Genomic DNA, 27,244 nt, shown 5'->3' with positions numbered 1-27,244 from the left:
TGTTTGTGTATATACTGTATATATCCACACACCATATATATATATATATATATATATATGGTGTGTGGATTATTCTCTTTAATTGGGTTCACTACACTGTGGTTGTTTGATTCTAATAGAGTATGCTGGTATCATTTTCATATATGTACATCCATCAGCGAAACTGAACTAAAATTGGTGTAAATAATGTCTATATTTTATTCACAATGTTACATAATGGAGGCCCGTATGGGGAGTCTCTTCTTTTAATAGTTTGTGTGTTAAGAAATAGAAACATTGTGGAATGTACTATGTTTAATAATCAGGAGAATTTGGTGGATTTTTCTGCCGATCCATTTGTAATGCGACGCCCTCCAACTGCAGAAATGACTTCTCTATTAAGCTCCAAGACAATGATGATGATGAGGATGATGTTGAATAATGTAATTCACAGACAGATTGTATACAACTAAAAGGTGAAATAATGGCTCTGAAAACACAGGTTGAAACATTAGACAATAATTTCAGACAATCTGTAAACCGTTCACTGATCAGAGAATCTGCTTTAAGGAAAGCTGTAATTGGTAGCTTGGAGAGAATGGAAGAGTTTTTCCATCAGTGCTTAGGGAAGCTGGAGCGGGCAGTTGTTAATTGTTTCTAAAAGAGAGATCTTAAGTGGGAAAATTAGGGAAGTAAAACTCACAAGTACCCCCACTCTACATAGGCTACACACTCTTACCCCAACTCTTACCCCAAACCAGTCACATATCTCTCTGATAGCGCCTCCCATAAACACTAAGAACCTCTTAACAGCTAAAGATACTCTGCGTACATCTTTGAATGACACTTATCTCCTAAATCAGCCTATAAATAATTGACCTCTTATCTCAGCTCAGTCTCAGAGTTTGCCTGGTGTTTACACATCCCGTATTTGACTAGACTTTCCTTCCTTTGGAGACTCCTGTGAAACTGCTGATGTTCTAAACTTCATTGAACAGAGGAAGAATTTTCTTGACATTTGCATTTTGCCCAGTGTAGAACTCATGGGAACTCTCAGCACAGTATTAAAATGACCTGCATTAAGTTGGTGGAAGGCAGAAAGGAGTAAAATACATGATTGGCAAACTTTTAGAGAAGCCTTCATGACTTCTTTTCTCCCGGATGATTATCTGGCAGAAGTGGAAGATAAACTGCAGTCATTAGTACAGCAACCTGGACAGAAACTAAGAGACTTTGCATATGATTATCGTGCTCTATGTCTTTACTGTAAGTCTGACATTACTGAAGAGGAATTGGTAGGCCGCATCCTTAATAATATAAATCCAAGGGTGGCAGGCTGCCTCAGAGGGACAGTGAGCAGTGTGTAACAACTAGTTAAGGTTGGTTCCATGGTGGAAAAGGATTACATGGGTGCCAAGGATTGCTGGCAAAAGGTTGGTATGCCTGATTCCAAAGAGAAAGGCTGCAAGAAAGCTAACAACTGCCGTAATCATAAAGATCTTGCTGGAGTGACCATTGCTCAAACTCCTACCTGTCTCATTAATTCATCACTCCTTCAGGTAAAACTGTCAGGAAGTCAAGATTTTGGACACCGGTAGCACATTCACACTAATGCAGGGGAGTCTGTGGAAGCAAGTGAAGGAGAACCAGAGTGAAGTATGTCCTCATAATCAACAGAAATTCATACTGGTACCCAAGCCTGTATTTGTCCTACAGGTTCTGTGTAGACTATAGGGGAATAAAGAGTAAAACAATACCTGATGCTTATCCAATTCTTCATGATATCTTAGAATCCCTGGAATGTGCCTCCTGGTTTACAACATTGGAACTCCAGTCAAAAAAAATGCCTTTATTACTACTAAAGAGCTGTTTCATTTTATTAAGATGCCATATGGATTACGGAAAAGTAAGCACAGCGTAGTTCTAGTGGGAAGACTAGCAGCTATATATCATCGTACCATTAGCTGGGTAATTTCTAGCCAATCACATGTAAGCCATTGCTTTATATGTCTGCTATCTATCACATGCAAATCTATCACATTGCTATTTCAGTGAGCTAACGCGACAACCTCCATCGCCCCACCACCATCAGTTGAGTCCCGTCCTGCATGGGGGTAGGCTCCTCGCCCCTCCCTCCTATGTCCGGCAGGATATGACGGTTCCAAGTCCAACTTCTTCGGACTGCCAGACGGGGCCTACGCCAAAGAGAGACATTACTTTTCTGTTTTATTTTCGTCAAATAAATGTCATCTTAAATTTCACTCAAGTCTGCGAGTGCACCTGATAGAACTCAGTGACTACGTTCCAGCAGCTGATGGAGAATGTGCTGGATGAGTTACGAGGTAAGATATGATTTGTGTCCATTGATGATATCATCGTGTACACTAAGTAAGCAGCTCATTAAAGATTTGAAGACTGTGTTTTCCAGACTGACACAAGCCAGCTTAACTCTCAACATGAAGTGCCATTTCTTTAAGACCCAGTTGAAGACCCAGTTTCTCCCAGTTGAAGAGATTGATCCATCAAAGACACAAGCCATCACAGTCTTTCCAGTGCCTATGGATCTAAAGTCTCTGCAACGTTTCCTGGGCTTGGCTGGATGGTACGATACATTTATTCCAAGCTTTGCTGACTTTGCTGGTCCATTAAACCAACTTAAAAAGAAGGGAGTGGAATGAAAATGGTCTCCAGAATGCCAATCAGGCTTTGAGGCTCTCAAGAAAGCACTTCAAAATCCAACAGTACTTGCTCACCCTAACCTCTCTCTACCAAGTCCATACTGATGCTAGTGAGGTCAGTTTGGGAGCCATCCTGACTCAAGTATTTGAGAAGGAGAGAGGGAATCTGGAATCTATGCCCCTGCATACTAATGACTTACTTTCTCATACTAATGGCATAGTATCTCATAATAAAAACATTCTCATTATATTGAATACAGTTTTAGCTATATAAAAATGTAGGTGCTTGTTCATCTAGTCCTGATGAGTATATTTTAAGGATATAAGTGACCGCTTCACTCACATCTCTGGCATTTGTCTCCACCACCCTATCTCCACCTTATTTCAAATTTTCTATTCCTAGATTCAGTCAGATTGTCCAGGAGAAATCTTAGAGCCCAAACACAGTCCAATGCTCGAGCCCTTCCAGCATGTCAAAGCTGTTTACCTTAAAGATGAAAATGAAATACAATTAATTTTATGAATATATTTAACAAAGACTATAAGTTTTGGGACTCATTCACTTACATTGTATGGACCTAGAGAGCTTGGATTTCCTTCTATAAATCTTTGTGTTTAGCAGAAGAAACAAAGACATAAACATCTGGGATGTCATCAAGGTGACTAAATGATGTGAGAAGTTATAATTATGGAAATGTTTTTCATTATTATGAGATATTAAGTTTCTTATTATTTTGCAATACTAAAGCCTAATTCATTCTTACTGGGGGAACAGACTTCAATTAGTTACCCTGAAATGATGACGAACTGCAGTGAAAATTTTGTTTGCCAAGGTTAAAACGATGCTGTGCATATTCTAAACGCTGGCTTCGTTCGCCTAGGGTGCTTTACTTTGTCCAGGAGAAAATGTTGAGCACTAATGTTGAAGAATTGAATGAAATGAATGTCAGAATTTGGTCATCCAGATACAGTGTGATAGATGCACATATTGGACACACACAAATTGCACTAAACTGACTGAGAGGGAGACAAACTCAACACCTGCTGGAAATGAAAAGACACTCCAATCAAAATTAGGACACAACTTCACAAAAGCAGCCTGATTATGAGACTATTTACACAAAAGTAATAACGCATACAGTTTTACAGCACAAACTTTGAAGGTAATTCTATCTTCTTAAGTACTCAGGTTTGTTTCCGCCACAGTAACGCACGTTATTATGTTAAATCGCACCGCGTGTTGTCAGTGCATTGGCAAAGTGCTTGAGTCTGCCTCAGCATTCTTGCATTTCTTTATTGAAGTATATTACTGACCAACGGCTTCAATACAAAGAAGCACGGTTATAAGTACTAATTGAAATATAACGGACAATAATGCAGGTGGCACTTCGATAATGTTCCTAGTTGAAGTCGAATGTGATGACACACAGATTGTGGTAAAGGTTTATTTGGGGAGGACATCTCCCTGTTGCTGTTGGTCTTCATCAACACCCAAATGCAACACTTAGTGGTGAAGCCTAATAGCAGCGAGTGAAGATCGTGCATCGGCACTCAACTGCTCTTCATGTGCAAGGTTGAATTTCCAACTGAGGGTGCGTTCCATTCAGAAGTGATCGTCCCTATGCCCTATTCCCTTCGAAGACTTTGCCATCCACCATGAGAGATTTGGAGTGCTAAATGACTAAAAGGGTTTAAAAGATTAGAGTCATTCAGAACTCACTTTTTAAGTCATTTTTATTGAAAATTCGATTGCACTTTATTTTACAGTATGTGAACATTCAGTATACTTACCCAAGAAAGTACTGAGTAGTATTAGGTAACTACATGTACTTAATATGGGTTAAGGTTAGGCTAGTAATTACTATAGCTGCTGTACTTATATAGTATGTAAATATAGAACAGTAGAGTGAAATAAAGTGCTATAATAAATTCAGTCTGAAGCGATCTTACAACATGACTATGATTGTTCTCCCTTCAATGTGCCCTTCAGAGGGTGATTTATTCCGTGTGAGACACAAGGAGAATTTGAACCACTGCAATTTTCAGCCTGATCTCACAGTGAAATCGGAAAGAATAGACCGACATTTCTTTCGGCAAAATTGGTGTACGTTGACTGAAATTTTGAAACATTGCCCCCAATGGCCAAAGTGGTAAGTGTTGTAGGGCATATGGGCATGTCCAGGACAGTTTGCCAAAAGCTAGTAGTGAAGCAATTTGTTTTCAGCTTTACAGGACGTTATCCAATGAAGAGAAAAGCATATATTTATAGATTCCCCAAACCTAACCTTAACCATTAGTGGAGAAAACCTCCAAATCATGCTCATCAATTATTCAAACATGGTTACTGTCTGGCTTTAAACCCTAGTCTCCTGCAGCTGATGCAACGGGCTGCTAATCATCCAGGTGATGGAATATTTAAGAGGTGAATTTGAAAGTGAAATATAATAGACCAATTATTGCCTGTCTAATAATAAAGATGGAATGAAAAAAAAGGATATTTGGGATCTGAACTTTGGAAGGTGAATATGTATTATTGAACTTTTAATGATTCAGTTTTGTATATAATCCCTGTTAAATGGCAGCGTTAAATGGTGAGTAAGTGTATACCAATACTTTAACTAATATTTGACCATCTTTGCATTGTAAGTTGTATCAGGCTCACTGGTGCATTCGGACTGTAAGATCTCCATACACTGATGACCTGGGTGGATGGAAAAAGATGGAAAGCTTTTTATTGACAATACATTTTGAAATCAGGGCTTTGTATTTACATAATCAGTTATGCCAGTAATATAACTGACTGATAAAGACTGACTGCACCTTTACATATGACTTTTATAAGTGACTGAAAGGTGGTCTAGAACAGCCTTTATGACAGGAATGGGGTGACAGAGTTCCCCTCTTAATTGTGTTCAAATGTTTTCCGTAATCACTCGGCTCCAGCTCAACTCCAGGTTTTCCAACTCCGCTTCCACTTTGTACTGCCTTCAGACTATGGTGTAGAATGTAAACAAAGACAAGCTGAGTGATACAAACATTGTGTAGCAGTACAGTTAACATCAGTGTAAGGAGTGGTGGTGGTGTAGTGGGCTAAAGCACATAACTGGTAATCAGAAGGTTGCTGGTTCGATCCCCACAGCCACCACCATTGTGACCTTGAGCAAGACACTTAACTCCAGGTTGCTCCGGGGGGATTGTCCCTGTAATAAGGGCTCTGTAAGTCACTTTGGATAAAAGCGTCTGCCAAATGCATAAATGTAAATGTAAATGTAAATGTGTTGTGATATTGTGTTCAGCTTGTGTGAAAGAGAAAACAAGGTTCAAATGAGTGTGGAATGCCATTTCCTGCCATTTCTGTCTATGGCAAAACTAGTACCTCATCCCAGATGTGTATGAGTTTCTATCTTCTACAGAACACAAATGAAGGTCAACAGTGTCCAAAACTTAGAGGCTCCAAAAACCACATAAACTTTCCCCAGTAGGTGGCAAAATGCACAAATAATTTGAATTGCTAAAAATAGAAGAATAAAAACTCTGTCCTCTTGTGAACATGCATAGGAGGACTGGTAAAAGTGGATGTTTATAGTAAAAAAGGACTTAAATATTGATCTGTTTCTCACCCACACCTATCATATCACTTCTGAAGACATGGATTAAACCACTGGAGCCTTACAGATTACTTTTATGTGATTTAGGGAGCTTTTAAGTTCTGGTCACCATCCACTTGCATCGTATGAACCAACAGAACTGAAATATTCTCCTAAAAATCTTCATTTGTGTGCATTATAAGAGCTAACATGACTCTCTGATACAACAGAGACTGGCACAAACATTCTGAAGTGGCAAAAATGGGTTTCATTGAAAAGTTGAATGAACTGCTCTCACACAGATCTGTAGGTTAGCAAATATATTTTAATATATCATATAATATTTATATATTCATTTAAGCACAATGACCAAATGGAATCATTTCGGTTCAGCCTTATTTACTCCGAGAGAAAAGCCACATCTTTAGTTATATTTAACATTTCAGCACTTTGTTGCTTTTATTACAACATAAGACGAAAGAAAGAAAAACAACACAGGAGAAATGCTAACAGCCCATGGAGGTTTAAAGTTTAAAGAGAGAAATGCAACTCAAGTGGAGACAAAACTCTGATCAGCGACAACATCTGCAATCCGCAAAGCAGAGCAAGATGACAAAAGTCCATCGAGTCAATAAATAAGTCCAGTGCCCAAAACAATTGTGTTATATGTGAGTATGTGACCAAAAATATCTCCCCACTTCAGAATAATCAAAGGAAATGCCAAAACACATGACAACCCCACAAACCTCTGCACACACTGAAGACATCTGTCCCTATCAAACACTTTCACTGTAAACTTTATTAACACTTCCAGCTTTCATGAGCACAATAATGTCAAATGTGCTTTTTATTTTTTTGCTACAAATATGCATTAAACAATTATCATATGATATGTTTCTCTTATGACTCTCCACATCTTCAATCTCCTTCCCATTTATGCCGTAAATGTCTCCTAAAGCGAGTTAATCGTCCATTTCCACTCTTACATTTCCTCAAATCAAACATTCAGAACTGACAAATAAGTTGCACTTTAATAGTACAGCAATCTACACCCTTCTTCTTCTTCTTTTTACTTATTAACTGTTGAAAAATATCTGGCTATAAACAGCATATATATATATATATGTGTGTGTGTGTGTGTGTATATTATACACACATACATTTTTATTAATAAGGTCATTTTGAAGGACCAATAAGATTTTTTTGTTTGCATTTTGACATGATATTCATGACAATTAAGCATATTTCAATAATATAATTAGTATTATTTAATTTGTGCAATATTTATACATCATGGTAGTGTTTGGTGTTTGATTTGTGGGTCAAATATAATTATGCTGAAGATTATTTCATTGAATCAGTTTACTGATATACTTCAATCCATTCCTCCTTTATACAGCGTCACACTTCATCTAATGACCTCCAGAGTTCAGTCTCATAATCTGACGTTTGTAAAATTGTGGTCATTAACGGTTTTCTTGCATTTACAGCCCGTGGGCTCTGATACAAACATCATCATGATAAAAGCGTGGCGACTGCAACACGTCATATTATGCTCACAAGCGTTACTAAGACACAGAACAAGCATTTGAGCAACACAAAGAACAAGAACATAAAGAAGAATATGACAAATTGATGTAAATTATGGCATTAAGTTCTCAAAACAGAATATAGTAAAAAATATTTTTACATTTATACCAACACAACTCATCTGACCATCACATTTACAATTATGAATCGATGTCCACCGTTTGTCCAGTTAATAAACATACTTCATTTCACCAAAACATGACACAACTGCATTAAATAAATTAATGAATGATGAAACACACATATGAATATGCACAATGTATTGTATTTGGACATAACATCAGTAAAAATAAATGATTTAACAATAGAGTGAAATATCCGGATCATACTTCAAACATCAACAGAAAAAATATATTGATATATTTAGATTTTTAGAACCTTTAAGTTTTTTGCATTGTGACATTTAAGTACATTTTCCCTCCATATTCTCATTACTGGAAAACTCATCTCATTTCAGTTATATAATAATGAATATAATCCTGCAGGGACACACATTTCCCTTCTCACTCTCCTTACCGTAATAAAATACATTATGAAAAAATAAATAAAGAAAACAAAGAAAGAAAATTGAAACTAATTCTCATTTCAGTAATAAAAGAATGAAGATAAAGATGAAGATCCCATCCTATTTATGTAAAATAATAATAATAAAAGAACACACACTCACTCACTCACACACACACACACACTCACGCAATCACTCACTCACACGCACACTCACTCACTCACTCACGCACTCACGCACGCACGCACACACACTCGCGCGCACACACTCGCGCAATCACTCACTCGCGCACTCAAGCACACGCGCGCGCGCACTCGCGCACTCACACACACGCGCACACACACATTAAAATCATCATAAACTAAAAGTGCGACACATTTACGGTATTACAATGTTTTTTATGGTAATGAGATTGACAGGTTTAAATGTTATTAATATAATGTCACGATTTAAAAACAGGCTTCATTTTTATTATGCTAAATAAATGTAAAACATTGCTTTGATTTTGGGGTGAAATATGCTTTTTGTGAGATTCACTCCAAAATAACATTTTTCAGTTTCATACATTTCAGTGCGATTCTTGTTTTTGTGACTCTGGAAGTAAAAGTAAGATTAAACACATTGAGTTGTTTTTGTGACAAATCTTCAGCAATATGAAGCTTTTGCAGCATTATCAAGGCTGATATGTGTTCAGTACTGCGACTCAATGGTCATGTATTATGTGCCTATGGCTTTAGTGGTCGGTCAGTTCTGGAGCAGTATCGTTTGGCCAAACACACAATAGATTCCAGAGAATTGCATGTAGTGTTATTAACAACAACGAAAACGTGTCTCCAAGCGAAAGAGGCAACATACACGAGCACAGTGCCAAATAATCTCTGCATAGAGGAATGAAAGTGGCGTTCAACTACAGAAATACACGTGGTGTTAAACTGCAAAGAAAAGAGCAGGACGAGGCCCTTGATAAACACAAATCTAACAATCAGCACCGGCTCAAATAACCGGACGACACGTGAGCAACAGTACCACATCTAACCAATGTGTCACGTTAGGACATATGAAGCCCTTAGTTGCTGGTCAGAGGATGATTTCAAATGATATTCTCGGTTGGGAAAACAAGCAATGCCAACTACAATGAGATACCACAGAGAGTTCATGTACTGCATAACCAACCACAACATCACTGAACAAACCAACCAGACGAATAGAGAGAGCGATCCTGGTTTGTTTGATGAGACTGATTGGAACATGTTTGACTGTATGTGACACTAGTTAGGGGACATCACCACAGTCACAATGTCACGGTAAAATTCACAAGATGAGATTTAAACACGATTGAGAAACACCAATAGACCTACAAGAAGATGAAACAAACCGAATAAATGTAATGTACATCTGTGAAATACAAATCCAATTGTCATAATTTACTCAACATAAACCTAAACCTAACAACAGTGTCAGAAGAGAAAATCTGAGAGGAATCACATGCTCTATCAAACAAGCTTGTAAATGTCGAGACTGATGATGACACACAAAGTTTGAATATGCGGAAACGCAAATGAGGTTAGAGAGCTATAGCAACGCAAAAGATTTCCGGGAAATAACGACTTCTATTTTGCTATCGCACGACTTCGCAAGACACACGAGTGTTATGGACTACTCTTATCACACTTTTTTGGTCTTTTTGAAGTTCAACATCCCCCGTCCCCATTCACTTTCACTGTATGGAAAAGAGCAGCGTGAACATTTGTCTACATTTCTCCATTTTTGTTTTTCGCAGGAGAAACAATGGCATGGGTTTGGAAGGACATTAGGGTGAGTAAATGATCACAAAATAAAAAAATGAAAATAATGACAGAATTTTTATTTGACTCTTCTATAATATTTACTGACACTTAAACTCTTGGGGAGACCCATGTTTACTGAACGTTACAGACCTTTATAAAGACGTTTGATTTGCCAATGAAATATGATAACACAATAATATTGAGTCTGTAAATAAAGGATGCATGCGAGCATCATGCATGGTCGGACATGCAGACGCATCAAAACAGGCATGGCACGTCCTTAATACACGCTGCGGCTTTATGCAATCAAAACAACAGTCTATTGAGCAAATGACACACAGAATATTATTATTATTCATGATGTTAATATTTGTAAACACAGCATAATACAAGTCAAAACTCTGAATTTATGTCCCTAAAATCATTATTTATCGTAGTGTTGCTTACGTATGGATTTCTTTACAAAATAAAATATTTGAATCAAATAAAAATGGAAATAAGTGACAATAAAGAAGAGCTTCTCCACACGTTTGAGCGGTAGTTTATGCTGTGTAGAACGGCTGGGGAATGTGTCTATATTATTACACGCTTATCAAAACATACTTCTATGAAATAAGAACAAATGGAAGAATAAACCGCTGTACGTGACACTGTCTGGACCTCTCATACCAGTTTATGATCTGAAATCCACACAGAGATCTGCAAATGTATAGATATGCATGATGTATTTCATCTTTAAGTAAATATTTCTATTTTAGCGATTTCGTCCCGTCCTTCAGTAATTAATTACACTCATATCATCTGAAGTGTTACATAACAGTATACCGAGTTATTCCAATAAATAATTCACAGTAGAAGTAGTCAAATGTAACAATGTCAAGTTTTAACAAAAATATATGCCTTCGATTTTCTAACGCAAAAACTGCAGAATAGAGTTACAAGGTCAATAAACGATGTTCGAATGTTTCGATCGGCTCTTCCATAGACAGTGTTTATAATGTCGAAGCAGGTAAACGTTTTCATGTTGCCGCCCATTTCTCCTAAAACACTGTTTTATATGATTCTATACTGTATGAGACGGTTGTTGTTGGATTAGAAAAGATGATTATATAACGATAACGTAATAAACTATGATTCCTAGAATTACGATATACAGAAATATTAAAAAACTAATAAGAATTCTCTACTTAGGTCATTGCATACCTTGGAATAATGCATTATATTTCTAAAGAAGGCAAATATTGGCTTTCTAAGTGGCAATCACACAAATTCATATTTGTTATAGAGTCATTATTTTGTTTTTTAAAGGGAATGTACCAACCTCAAGATTACCCACATTTCTAACTATGGAATAAATGTGGCTAAAGGAACAGCTGAACTTGTCACTACTAACCAGTGGCACATAAAGAAACTACCCATTCGGTTTCTGGCAATGCCACTTAATACGATCAGCATCCAAATAATCTCTCTCACACACACACACACACACACACACACACACACACACACACACACACACACACACACACACACACACACACACACACACACTTTACAATTGTAACTGGACTACATGTTTTTTGTCCGTTTTGTTCTCATGTTCCATATGTTCTGTGCCTCCGTGGCATGGGCGTGGCTGAAGAGCATCTTGGCGATCTGATTGGCTGCTTGGCTTCTTTTGTGTAGGAGGTAAAGTGGGTGGGGCAGTAGGTGTGGTTTGGTGAAGATGATGGGCAAGATGGAGTGCCAGGGACGAGGAGCGGAGGTCATGAACTTTGACCTCATGCTTTTTTAGGTGGAGGTGCGAGTTTGATGATCTCGTCTTCTGATGGCTGACGAATGATATCTAAAAGGCAGAGGAGAGACAGTTATGAAAATAGATTTGGATGTGGGAGTTTGTGCAATTTAATGTTCCAGGGCTTCCAACAGATTTCAATTTGTACCTTTTTATATGAAGTAGAGGCAGACCGATGTATCGGTTTTACTGAATAATCGGTGCCCATAGTGGCTTTTTGGAACTATCGTTATCGGCACAAATGTATGCCAATAGTTGTCGATAGTTTTAACATCATTTTATCACCTTTTCCACCACCTTAGGTATCGTATTGGCAAAATCCACTATCGGTCGACCTCTAATGTTCATTAAAACTGAATTGGAAACTTTCCCCACCATCCATCATTCATTTTTGGTACTTTTCAAATGCTTCTTATGTATAGATTTGACTGTTTGTCTGTTTATAGTTCTGTCAATTGTCCTATTTTCTCCCCAATTTGGAATTCGCAATTCCCGATGCGCTCTAGGTCCTCGTGGTGGTGTAGTGACTCAATCCGGGTGGCGGAGGACGAATCTTAGTTGCCTCCGTGTCTGAGACCGTCAATCCGCGCATCTTATCACGTGGCTTGTTGAGCGTGTTACCGTGGAGACCTAGCATGTATGGAGGCTTCATAACTCACCTCGCGCACCACCGTGAGCGAGAACCACATTATAGCGACCACGAGGAGGTTACCCCATGTGACTCTACCCTCCATAGCAACCGGCCCAATTTGGTTGCTAAGTAGACCTGGCTTGAGTCACTCAGCACGCCCTGGATTCAAACTCACGACTCCAGGGGTGGTCTATAATGTCATGTTAATAATTTAGCATACTGTCGAGTCTATGCTCTTCATCAGTTAAATTCAATGTTTCATTTTAAGGACATTTTTGCACTCTAGACAATATTGGAAGTGCGTTGGGTCAGCAACTGATGTCCATTGTGAAGCCAAAAACGGTTTTGTTCGAAAGCACTTGGACCATTGAGAATGTTTAAGATGAGTGATATGTACCTTTGTACTTCTTCGCAGAGGGGATCCGTGTGAGTTTGGTGTCAATCTCGTCGTCTTCAGATATCTTCAGGACAGTCGTGCGGTACTCAATGACCCGGGTCAAGAGGTCAGGCCGCCGTGAGATCTCAAAGATGTGCTCGATGTAGGAAAGGTTATCTGAACAAGAGAGACAATTAGAGAAATGTCAGATGAAACAGACTGTCCTGAATTTGTTTTAGCTCCAAAACATGACCGTCCAATAAACTAAATACTTAAAGGGATAGTTCACATAAAAATGGCGATTCTGTCGTCATTTACTCATATCGTTACAATCCCGCTTAAATCTTCTTTTTCTGGGAGCCCATGTGGATAACCTCAAGATGCGCCACGGCAGGTTTAATGTCAATGATGTCATCAGAAAATTAAGGGGTCTCCAAAATGCCCCCAAAAATGACCCCGAAATGTAAAACTTATGGCCAAAAACTGCCCTCATAATGAATTGTTCCATTTTTTTATGACGCTGATAGTGATTGATCACGACACAATGTGTGCTTGCATGTTTTGAATGTTTAATGACTTAAATGTTGGCAGGTCCGTCACACAAAGCTATCATATGTCTCCAGAAGACTTCAGATGTAGCGCACGAGTTGTATGGACATGAGGATGAGTAAATGAGGACAGAATATTCCTTTTTAGGTAAAACAGTCCTTTAAACTCACATGAATTTTTAAACTATTTCTGTGGCTCTCTCTCTCACCTTGTGCCAGTTTGTCGTTTTTCTCCAGGTAGCTGAACCAGTCTTTGGAGGAGGTGATGGCATTACTCTGGTCTTCAGGGATGTCCTCCTTACAGGCTGATTTCAGCTGCTCCAGGTCTTCATTAGTGATGTTCTCAGACAGATCACTCAACAGCGAGCTGAATTCTGACATACTCTGAGAAAAGAGACGGAAACAAATACTCTGTTTATCTGAAATGTAAGTCTCATATATAAGCATTGTTTGAAGTAGGGATGTCAAAAGTAAAGTTACTTTGGTACCAAGTTTACACACATGGTTTATTAGTAGCACGTAAGCAATAGAGTTTGAACAATAGTCATGAGCGAATGACATCGCTAGGCTTTTCAGTGGTCGTAACTGCTGACTGTTGTAGGTCATTTGTCATTCATGTTCCTGCTTTGCATTTCATCTATTGCTAGTAATGTGTGTCTTTGTTCTTAATGAAATACTGTTTACTTGGATCATTATCTGAAAAATTGGTAACACTTTACAATAAGGTTCATCTGTTAATAATAGTTAATGCATTAGGTATCACAAACAACAATTCACAATACATTTTCTACAGCATTTATTAATCATAGTTAATGTTAGTTAATAAAAATACAATTGTTCAATGTTAGTTCATAATGCAAACACTAATGTTAACTAATATAACTTTTGATTTAAAAAATGTATTAATATATGTTTTAATTAACATTAACTAAGATTAATAAATGCTTAATACACATTGTTCATTGTTAGTTCATGTTAATTAATGTTAAAGTGATGGGGAAATTAGTGTTAGGGGAAGCTACGGTACTTTGAAACTGTTTCTTTCTATGCTAAGAGATACTCATAACTAAATAAACATAAGTCAAGCTACTCTTTTAAAACAATACACAGCAACAATACCAATTACTAACACAAAGTAGCTAACTAAATTGAAACTATTTAAAGAAGAAAATATTTTAGATACAGTTGAAGTCAGAAGTTTACATACACCTCAGCCAAATACATTTAAACTCAGTTTTTCACAACACATTCCCTGTGTTAGGTCAGTTAGGATCAATACTTTATTTTAAGAATGTGAAATGTCAGAATAATAGTCGAGAGAATGATTTCTTTCAGTTTTATTTCTTTCATCACATTCCCAGTGGGTCAGAAGTTTACATTCACTTTGTTAGTATTTGGTATCATTGCCTTTAAATTGTTTAACTTGGGTCAAATGTTTTGGGGATCCTTCCACAAGCTTCTCACAATAAGTTGCTGGAATTTTGGCCCATTCCTCCAGACAGAACTGATGTAACTGAGTCAGGTTTGTAGGCCTCCTTGCTCACACACACTTTTTCAGTTCTGCTTCAGTTCTTAGGTCAGGACTTTGTGATGCCACTCCAATACCTTGATTTTGTTGTCCTTAAGTCATTGTGCCTCAACTCTGGAGGAATGCTTGGGGTCACTGTCCATTTGGAAGACCCATTTGCGACGAGCTTTAACTTCCTGGCTGATGTCTTGAGATGTTGCTTCAATATATCCACATAATATCCCTTCCTCATGATGTCATCATCTATTTTGTGAAGTGCAACAGTCCCTCCTACAGCAAATCACCCCCACACATGATGCTGCACCCCCATGCTTCACAGTTGGGATGGTGTTCTTCGGCTTGCAAGCCTTTTTCCTCCAAACATAATGATGGTCATTATGGCCAAACAGTTACATTTCTGTTTCATCAGACCAGAGGACATTTCCCCAAAAAGTAAGATCTTTGTCCCCATGTGCACTTGCAAACTGTAGTCTGGCTTTATTATGGTGGGTTTGGAGCAGTGGCTTCTTCCTCGCTGAGCAGCCTTTCAGGTTAAGTCGATATAGGACTCATTTTACTGTGGATATAGATACTCGTCTACCTGTTTCCTCCAGCATCTTCACAAGGTCCTTTGCTGTTGTTCTGGGATTGATTTGCACTTTTCACACAAACTACGTTCATCTCTACGAGACAGAATGTGTCTCTTCCTGAGCGGTATGATGGCTGTGTGGTCACATGGTGTTTATACTTGCGTACTATTGTTTGTACAGATGAGTGTGGTACCTTCAGGCATTTTTAAATTGCTCCCATGGATGAACCAGACTCCATTGTTTTTCTGAAGTTGTGGCTGATTTCTTGATTTTCCCATGATGTCAAGCAAAGAGGCACTGAGTTTGTAGGTAGGCCTTAAAATACATCCACAGGTACACCTCAGATTCAGCACACCTCTTATCAGACGCTAATTGGACAAGTGCCTTAGCAAAACTACAGTTTCCTAATATTAAATCTGTGGAGTGGTTAAAAAATTAGTTTTAATGACTTCAACCTAAGTGTATGTACACTTCTGACTTCTGATTACAATCTGATTATATTCTGTAATTCTGCAATCAGTTCTGGAAATATGATGAATTCAACAATGTCATCAAATAGATTGAAATAAGATTGACATTTCTTTATGGAAATACTGTAACCATAGTTACATTAAAAACATGATATTTGTAGTCAAGCCATAGTATCCACAAAATGAACTATGGTTAAACTCATGGATACAATATTACAAGAGTAAAAACTATTTTCATAAAGGTTAAACAAATAGGGTGACAACATTAAATTGAACATAAATGTTAATATTAGGGATGCACCGCTATGACATTTTTTGGCTGATACCGATTTTTACAAAAGCTACTGGTCGATACCGATGCTGACGTTTTGCCACGTACCTTATTTTGTCATCAGATCACTGTTTTGCTCAGAACTTATGTTTTAAAAATGTACAAAGATTTTTCTCTGATCTAACAATAAATAATTTATACTGAACATGGACTGAATCTGTTAAACACATGACATATAGGTGAGCCATAATGAAAGATACAATTTTTATAAACTTTTTTCAGTTCAAAACACTAAAACTCACATTTATCATGTTTGTCTTCTATATAATAGAACATCATAAATTCATGTTATGCATATGTCAGGCAATTCCACAGAAATGTCAACCACATCATGGAAAAATAAAAAGTTACCAAAGGAACAAAACACCCTTTTAAATTCTGTAATGGATAATGCCATCCAGACCACTAGAGGGCGCCACTAGCTTACACTATGCTGAATGAAGCGCTGACTGATGAGCTGATTTCAGTTTATTTATTACACGCAGGCTTTCAAGCTTTTGTAATCAGGCAAGACCATATTGTGACATCAGTATTTACTCAATCAATCATGCAGCCTTAATGGAAACCATACCAATGTCTCAGAAGTCAAAGTCTGTTGCCAATTTGAAAGCGATTTGGATGGTTTTACCAAGTCAGCCTTACAAAAAAATCGAAACTAGCCACAAACTTGCAGCAAATGTGCCACTTGTTAGTTTCACATGCAAATTAGCTTTTGATTCACCGTAAATGTTTGCCAGAAGTTTGTAGCTCTTCGCTGGTAGTGGTAAACCACAACTTTTAGTCAGCTCCCAAACACTGTGAAAAACAAACTTGAAAACTACATGCCATTTTTAAAAGTTACATTAATATTTTTAACTATCTATTTGTCTCATTACACAGAAATGAGAATTATGGGTCAAACTCTACAATGCCACTGCAAATCTCCTAAAGGAGCTCAAGGCCATCACACACACTCAAGTGGGATCTTTGCACTTCTTCAAAAATGACTGCCTCACAAACTGCTCTGTTACTGTCCAAACCATCGTGTTGTCAAAATACAAAGATAGAGCTCTATATAGCTTGTTTACAGCACCCCTGTGATGGCAAACACATGAATCTGAACGCTTTTGCAGTTTGCAGCCCACACAAGGACAGAGGTCTAAGGAAACTGTGCTGGATTTAGAGCCAAGATGAACGCCTCTTATTTTACAATGTATTGTTTGTGCAGAGTAGCAGGCGCTTTAACAGTGCAAATATTCCACATTCATACCACGACGGATTATATGAGAATGTGTCCACTGTAGCATCACCCTCAATGCCACTCACAGTGTATGTGTCACATCTCAGATTTCACATCTGCACAAATACTGTTGACATGCTGCTGTTTATCTGCTACTGTCTGTCACTCACTGCATCTGTAAACCGCACTGATTTGCTGCTGACCTAAATACCAGCGCTGCAGTTACACAAACCCACCAGCAGGGGGAGACAAGAAAACGTTAAAGGGATAGTTCACCCAAAAATAACAATTCTATCAGTCACTCTCTTGTTGTTCCAAACCCACTTGACATTCTTTCTTTAGCAAAACACAAAAGGAGATGTTAGCCTCAGTCACCATTCACTTTTATTGTATGGAAAAAGATGCAATGAAAGTTAATGGTGACTGAGGCTAACATTCTGACACTTTCATGTAAAACGGACTGTTTCTCAATGTGCGTTCTACAACATCATCCACTGCCAAAGTTCGATTCCAATCCTCAAGAACGCAAGTATCAAGATTGCAGGAAATTACCCGGATGTGTCCTTGAACTCAAGGATGCATCGGATGGTGACTTGTGGGCATGAAATCGGTACTACGGTGGCAGACAAAGGACATTTATCATTTTGTTTTGTTAGTTCCTCAAGAGTTCCCCGCTGTAAAAAACATACTATAATTTTACTTATTAAACAGCAGTTTGTGATTCACAGATTGGTACATCCCTGTTATCAACAAAATATTATTTAAATTAGATCAAAGAGGAGAAACAAAACAAACTTTCTTTGATGTAACAGTCCAAAGTAATGCTGCCTTCATTTGGAATGATCCTACTTCCCACTTCTGAAGTGTTGTTATGAGTACGTCGGGTTCATGTGTTCTTTGTTATCGGAAAGAACAGGAAACATGGATGACACCATGTTCATTCATACATATAAGTGTAGCAGGGCGGAGGGCAGGACCGGGTTTTGATTTTACACACACAGCCCCTTATCAGGCTAATCAAAGGCCGATTGCGGACAGTGATGCGACAGAGAGAGCGCGTTTATGGTCAGTTGCCCCGGTTCTCGCCTCCTCCTTTCCAATAATCCCTTTACAATGAGAAACTTTTATTTTGACACAATAATACATATCACTCAGTTAGCTTGTTGTCGATAATGAAACTTTGGTCAAATACAAGCATTATTCATGCTGTCAAAATGTACAACATGTATAGGATGGTTGCTGAAATACAGAAATGAATACGACCAAAACTGCAAGTGCTAACAATTAGCTGTTTTTAGAAAAATAAACAAAGTCTGTTCATTCACTCTCGCCATGTTTAAAGTATATATGACTCCTCCCATCTCGGAAACTCAGGTCTCAAAATTATTCCAGTCGTAATTATGACTCGAGGGGTCGTTCATGGGCAACTTCAGAGTGGGAAACTTGTTGTGGGGATGTGGGCGTGGCCGTGCGTCTGTTTGCGGGAGTGGTGGTAAAAAGCTGTTTCTCATTAGTGATGGCGGCGAGAGCCCTTAAAAGCAGCCAAACACGCCAGATAAGGGAGAGAGAGCACGAGTCGAGTGTGCCGCGTTGGCGTCTGTTTATCTTTTGAGTGTTTGATCCATTGAGTGTGATTAAGAAGTTTATGTTTATTTTCAGAGTGTTAATTGTGAAAGCATAGAGAAGAGTGAATATTCTGTACACAGAGGCAAAGAAATGAAAAGCCTGACCCGAGGGGTTCACTGCTCCCCGTCTCCTCCTCCTCATCCCGAACATGTCATCATTTACAATCATTCAGATGGCACATGAAGGCAGCATAAATGTATTTTAATATATAGGCCTAACAAATGAAATGGAAAAATCACTTGTATGAAGTTGGCAAGTGAATTTATTTGATTTCAAACAGATGGGATATTTGGCTGGAGTATCTCTGCAGCTTGTCAAAACATAAATAATTGAATTAATTAAAATAATTTGATCCAAGTTTTATGCAAGTGTTCGGAAAAAAGTATGCTTAATCACACACATCTCAAAATTGCTGATATAGCTGCCAATTTCTCTGGCCTCCATCACTTAAATCACATTAACACAGGAACACATTAATATGACCCTGTTACATAGAAACAGTGTTGTTTATTAAAGCATTTGGCAGTGTGTATGCAGTTAGATGTGTCAGATGTGTGAGGGTGAGTGTGTGTGTGTTTGTGTGTGTGTTTAGTTTATAAAGAAAATACACGCAGCGTGTTGAAAAGGGTGTGTCTTATACAATCTTCACAATATATTTGATAGCAATATAAAATTACACTAAACACAGCAATAATTTTTTTTTACTGAAGTCCTTTTAAGGCAAGTCAGATATGTTGGTAACGCTCCAGGCAGCTTCTAGAAATACAAGCACAGCTCCAAATTACTGAAATGGGGAAAGACTGAAATCTCCAAAATTGCTTGCCAAGTGTGCACAAAAAAGGCTGACACAAACGGTCTCATAAACTTTGTTTCTTTAGCTTAAATCACACAAAAAATTCACAAGTTTCAAGACACAAACCTCCATTAACCTCATGCGACTCTTATTTTGTCTTCGCTATACGCAACACATAAGTTCATTTCATTTAAACCAACTGATCTCAGTTCAGGACACTCTGGGCTGTCAGTAAAGGGTTAAACTTTCCACGTGCATGTGATAAAACAACTTGGCGCCGATCACAGCGGAGTTTGTGTTTGATAAAAATGCCAACAAAACTTCATCTGGTAAGAAACCCCATTACGTTTATATATCGAAACCTGTTTGAGTCAAAAGATTAGAGTCTTTTGTTTCATTCGATCAGCCATTTTTAAAATGTCATGGATTTATTTCAAACGGCTGTTAAACACAATGACCAAATACGTAGACTGTATGCTCCGTTTCATTTAAAATATCCATTTTGTTATATTGAATTATTTTATCACTGTACAACATGATTCTATTTTTTAACATTAATAAATGTATTTCTATAATTACTGTACATGAGAATCAATGGGTTCATCCAAAACCTGAAACATGTTGCTTTCAGAGGCTTTATATGGAGTTAGGATGACAATAAGATGCATTTCAAACTGTTCTGAGACCAGTGCAGACAGACAGCACACTGGAGGTTAAGTCATGCACTAAATAGGGAGCAAGGGAGCATCCTATAGCTCTCCTATAACTGTTCTGAGACCAGTGCAGACAGACAGCACACTGGAGGTTAAGTCATGCACTAAATAGGGAGCAAGGGAGCATCCTATAGCTCTCCTATGACTGTTCTGAGACCAGTGCAGAGAGACAGCACACTGGAGGTTAAGTCATGCACTAAATAGGGAGCAAGGGAGCATCCTATAGCTCTCCTATAACTGTTCTGAGACCAGTGCAGACAGACAGCACACTGGAGGTTAAGTCATGCACTAAATAGGGAGCAAGGGAGCATCCTATAGCTCTCCTATAACTGTTCTGAGACCAGTGCAGACAGACAGCACACTGGAGGTTAAGTCATTCACTAAATGGGGAGCAAGGGAGCATCCTATAGCTCTCCTATAACTGTTCTGAGACCAGTGCAGACAGACAGCACACTGGAGGTTAAGTCATGCACTAAATGGGGAGCAAGGGAGCATCCTATAGCTCTCCTATAACTGTTCTGAGACCAGTGCAGACAGACAGCACACTGGAGGTTAAGTCATTCACTAAATGGGGAGCAAGGGAGCATCCTATAGCTCTCCTATGACTGTTCTGAGACCAGTGCAGACAGACAGCGCACTGGAGGTTAAGTCATGCACTAAATGGGGAGCAAGGGAGCATCCTATAGCTCTCCTATGACTGTTCTGAGACCAGTGCAGACAGACAGCGCACTGGAGGTTAAGTCATGCACTAAATAGGGAGCAAGGGAGCATCCTATAGCTCTCCTATGACTGTTCTGAGACCAGTGCAGACAGACAGCACGCTGGAGGATAAGTCATGCACTAAATAGGGAGCAAGGGAGCATCCTATAGCTCTCCTATGACTGTTCTGAGACCAGTGCAGACAGACAGCACGCTGGAGGACAAGTCATGCACTAAATAGGGAGCAAGGGAGCATCCTATAGCTCTCCTATGACTGTTCTGAGACCAGTGCAGACAGACAGCACGCTGGAGGACAAGTCATGCACTAAATAGGGAGCAAGGGAGCATCCTATTGCTCTCCTATAACTGTTCTGAGACCAGTGCAGGCAGACAGCACACTTGAGGTTAAGTCATGCACTAAATGGGGAGCAAGGGAGCATCCTATAGCTCTCCTATAACTGTTCTGAGACCAGTGCAGACAGACAGCACACTGGAGGTTAAGTCATGCACTAAATGGGGAGCAAGGGAGAATCCTATAGCTCTCTATAACTGTTCTGAGACCAGTGCAGACAGACAGCACACTGGAGGTTAAGTCATTCACTAAATAGGGAGCAAGGGAGCATCCTATAACTCTCCTATAACTGTTCTGAGACCAGTGCAGACAGACAGCGCACTGGAGGTTAAGTCATGCACTAAATGGGGAGCAAGGGAGCATCCTATAGCTCTCCTATAACTGTTCTGAGACCAGTGCAGACAGACAGCGCACTGGAGGTTAAGTCATGCACTAAATGGGGAGCAAGGGAGCATCCTATAGCTCTCCTATAACTGTTCTGAGACCAGTGCAGACAGACAGCGCACTGGAGGTTAAGTCATGCACTAAATGGGGAGCAAGGGAGCATCCTATAGCTCTCCTATGACTGTTCTGAGACCAGTGCAGACAGACAGCGCACTGGAGGTTAAGTCATGCACTAAATAGGGAGCAAGGGAGCATCCTATAGCTCTCCTATGACTGTTCTGAGACCAGTGCAGACAGACAGCACACTGGAGGATAAGTCATGCACTAAATAGGGAGCAAGGGAGCATCCTATAGCTCTCCTATGACTGTTCTGAGACCAGTGCAGACAGACAGCACGCTGGAGGATAAGTCATGCACTAAATAGGGAGCAAGGGAGCATCCTATAGCTCTCCTATGACTGTTCTGAGACCAGTGCAGACAGACAGCACGCTGGAGGATAAGTCATGCACTAAATAGGGAGCAAGGGAGCATCCTATTGCTCTCCTATGACTGTTCTGAGACCAGTGCAGACAGACAGCACACTGGAGGTTAAGTCATGCACTAAATGGGGAGCAAGGGAGCATCCTATAGCTCTCCTATAACTGTTCTGAGACCAGTGCAGACAGACAGCACACTGGAGGTTAAGTCATGCACTAAATGGGGAGCAAGGGAGCATCCTATAGCTCTCCTATATCTGTTCTGAGACCAGTGCAGACAGACAGCACACTAGAGGTTAAGTCATGCACTAAATGGGGAGCAAGGGAGCATCCTATAGCTCTCCTATGACTGTTCTGAGACCAGTGCAGACAGACAGCGCACTGGAGGTTAAGTCATGCACTAAATAGGGAGCAAGGGAGCATCCTATAGCTCTCCTATGACTGTTCTGAGACCAGTGCAGACAGACAGCACACTGGAGGATAAGTCATGCACTAAATAGGGAGCAAGGGAGCATCCTATAGCTCTCCTATGACTGTTCTGAGACCAGTGCAGACAGACAGCACACTGGAGGATAAGTCATGCACTAAATAGGGAGCAAGGGAGCATCCTATTGCTCTCCTATGACTGTTCTGAGACCAGTGCAGACAGACAGCACACTGGAGGTTAAGTCATGCACTAAATAGGGAGCAAGGGAGCATCCTATAGCTCTCCTATAACTGTTCTGTGACCAGTGCAGACAGACAGCACACTGGAGGTTAAGTCATGCACTAAATAGGGAGCAAGGGAGCATCCTATAGCTCTCCTATAACTGTTCTGAGACCAGTGCAGACAGACAGCACACTGGAGGTTAAGTCATGCACTAAATAGGGAGCAAGGGAGCATCCTATAGCTCTCCTATAACTGTTCTGAGACCAGTGCAGACAGACAGCACACTGGAGGTTAAGTCATGCACTAAATAGGGAGCAAGGGAGCATCCTATAGCTCTCCTATAACTGTTCTGAGACCAGTGCAGACAGACAGCACACTGGAGGTTAAGTCATGCACTAAATAGGGAGCAAGGGAGCATCCTATAGCTCTCCTATAACTGTTCTGAGACCAGTGCAGACAGACAGCACACTGGAGGTTAAGTCATGCACTAAATAGGGAGCAAGGGAGCATCCTATAGCTCTCCTATAACTGTTCTGAGACCAGTGCAGACAGACAGCACACTGGAGGTTAAGTCATGCACTAAATGGGGAGCAAGGGAGCATCCTATAGCTCTCCTATAACTGTTCTGAGACCAGTGCAGACAGACAGCACACTGGAGGTTAAGTCATGCACTAAATGGGGAGCAAGGGAGCATCCTATAGCTCTCCTATAACTGTTCTGAGACCAGTGCAGACAGACAGCACACTGGAGGTTAAGTCATGCACTAAATAGGGAGCAAGGGAGCATCCTATAGCTCTCCTATAACTGTTCTGAGACCAGTGCAGACAGACAGCACACTGGAGGTTAAGTCATGCACTAAATAGGGAGCAAGGGAGCATCCTATAGCTCTCCTATAACTGTTCTGAGACCAGTGCAGACAGACAGCACACTGGAGGTTAAGTCATGCACTAAATGGGGAGCAAGGGAGCATCCTATAGCTCTCCTATAACTGTTCTGAGACCAGTGCAGACAGACAGCACACTGGAGGTTAAGTCATGCACTAAATGGGGAGCAAGGGAGCATCCTATAGCTCTCCTATAACTGTTCTGAGACCAGTGCAGACAGACAGCACACTGGAGGTTAAGTCATGCACTAAACAGGGAGCAAGGGAGCATCCTATAGCTCTCCTATAACTGTTCTGAGACCAGTGCAGACAGACAGCACACTGGAGGTTAAGTCATGCACTAAATAGGGAGCAAGGGAGCATCCTATAGCTCTCCTATAACTGTTCTGATACCAGTGCAGACAGACAGCACACTGGAGGTTAAGTCATGCACTAAATAGGGAGCAAGGGAGCATCCTATAGCTCTCCTATAACTGTTCTGAGACCAGTGCAGACAGACAGCACACTGGAGGTTAAGTCATGCACTAAATGGGGAGCAAGGGAGCATCCTATAGCTCTCCTATAACTGTTCTGAGACCAGTGCAGACAGACAGCACACTGGAGGTTAAGTCATGCACTAAACAGGGAGCAAGGGAGCATCCTATAGCTCTCCTATAACTGTTCTGAGACCAGTGCAGACAGACAGCACACTGGAGGTTAAGTCATGCACTAAATAGGGAGCAAGGGAGCATCCTATAGCTCTCCTATAACTGTTCTGATACCAGTGCAGACAGACAGCACACTGGAGGTTAAGTCATGCACTAAATGGGGAGCAAGGGAGCATCCTATAGCTCTCTATGCAGTTAAGTGCGTTCACTCCTAAAATCTGATCAATAGTTCAGTTTCAGCTGCTGATGTTGTTTGGATCACTCAACATGTTTGACACACATGGGACGATGATCATCAGTACATAGATTCAACATTTATAATCTATACATTTATTTTAACATGGTTGGCAGTGATTGGATGATGCTGGATATTACTTTCAATCTGAATTAATTATGATCATTTATGATGTAATGTCTGTAATGTCTCAAACACATGAATAATCAACACTCCTGCAAACATTATAAACTATTTGAATTAGATAAGTGTTATTTAAAATGTCACATACATTTTTAGAAAAAAATATACAAATAAATAAATAACGCAGGACTTTCTTTCTACAGCCGCCATTTATTACGTTCTGATTTCTTCTGTTAATTTAAATACAAGTGGCCTGTCTCAGATATACTGTCAATATTTACACCATTAAGTCTCATAAAGAGCACATTATTAGGTTTGATTCACAACTTGCACACATGATAGTTTAAGAACGAGATGTTTAATAGTGTCTCTGATTTAAGCTTCAGTTAAAAAAGGTGATAAAGATGTTAAACTTGATTCATTTCTGTGAATCAGTTCAAAACAATCCATTTGCATCATCACTCAAAATCTCTGCATCACATACATAAATAAATATGACTGTTTATCACTATGTATTGTTATATTGGTGCATATAATCATAATTGATTGAATATTGTTCCTGGTATTTATTTAGTGTAAAATAGAGTTGGAGACATTTAAATATACTTATTTTCTGTACTGATATAGCCGACTAAGATATCATTTTTTCTAGAGGCAAGTGGGGGGCAATGGGATTTCTGTGTGTGTGTGTGTGTATCGATGTGTTTAAAGTGAGCGTGATGTTTTCACAGAAATAGGTCCATCAAGCTCAACAGGATGAGTTAAACAGACAGAGAGATGAAGAGGAGGAAAACTAACTAGCTAGCTCTCTGAACTCTCGACAATATTAACATCATTTTACATCAAACACTCTCTCTCACACACACACACACAGACACAACACACACACACACTCTCACACAACACACACACACATGCACACACACACTCTCACACAACACACACACTCTCACACACACACACACACACTCTCACACACACACACAACACACACAAACACACTCTCACACAACACACACACTCTCACACACACACACACACAACACACAAACACACTCTCACACAACACACACACACACACTCTCACACAACACACACACACATGCACACACACTCTCACACAACACACACACTCTCACACACACTCTCACACAACACACACGCACACACACACACTCTCACACAACACACACACATATAGTGTTTCCATGTTTTATGGGGACTTTCCATAGACATAATGGTTTTTATACTGTACAAACTTTATAATCTATCACCTAAACCTAACCCTACCCCTAAACCTAACCCTCACAGAAAACTTTCTGCATTTTTACATTTTCAAAAAACATCATTTAGTATGATTTATAAGCTGTTTTCCTCATGGGGACCGACAAAATGTCCCCACAAGGTCAAACATTTCGGGTTTTACTATCCTTATGGGGACATTTGGTCCCCACAAAGTGATAAATACACGCTCACATACACACACTCACATACACACACACACACACACACACACACACTCACACACACACTCACATACACACACACACTCACACACACACTCACACACACACACACACACACACACACACACACACACACACACACACACACACACACACACACACACACACACACACTCACACACACACTCACATACACACACACACTCACACACACACTCACACACACACACACACACACACACACACTCACACACACACACACACACACACACACACACACACACACACACACTCACACACACACACTCACACACACACACACACTCACACACACACTCACACACACACACACACACACACACACACACACACTCACACACACACTCACACACACACACACACACACACACACACTCACACTCACATACACACACACACACACTCACACTCACACACACACACACACACACACACACACACACACACACACACACACACACACACACATGCAGCAGATGTCAGAGAGAAGTGAGGGGCGGGGGTCTGACATGAGTGTGTGTGTGTGTGTTAGTTTAAGCAGTGTTTCTCAACTGGTCTATTCAGAC

At 39.7% G+C, this 27,244-nt stretch overlaps 1 protein-coding gene across 1 annotated transcript in view; it reads right to left on the bottom strand.

Annotated features, from left to right (window-relative positions):
• Nucleotides 1-11,766: 11,766 nt before the first annotated feature.
• The window catches only part of LOC127619764 (astrocytic phosphoprotein PEA-15), a 40,539-nt gene continuing 25,061 nt past the window's right edge, over nt 11,767-27,244 (bottom strand). Inside the window, exons 2-4 of the mRNA XM_052092748.1 lie at nt 13,686-13,860; nt 12,950-13,105; nt 11,767-11,972 (exon numbers count right to left, since the gene is read on the bottom strand). Coding sequence (XP_051948708.1) covers nt 11,908-11,972; nt 12,950-13,105; nt 13,686-13,857 — 393 coding nt within the window. The 5' untranslated portion in view covers nt 13,858-13,860 and the 3' untranslated portion in view covers nt 11,767-11,907. The remainder of the gene's footprint in view (nt 11,973-12,949; nt 13,106-13,685; nt 13,861-27,244) is intronic.

The sequence above is a fragment of the Xyrauchen texanus genome, chromosome 2 (genome assembly GCF_025860055.1).
Source record: "Xyrauchen texanus isolate HMW12.3.18 chromosome 2, RBS_HiC_50CHRs, whole genome shotgun sequence".
Lineage (NCBI taxonomy): Eukaryota > Metazoa > Chordata > Actinopteri > Cypriniformes > Catostomidae > Xyrauchen > Xyrauchen texanus.
The sequence above is the reverse complement of the archived record's forward strand: the minus strand, read 5'-3'. Positions and strand labels throughout refer to the sequence as shown.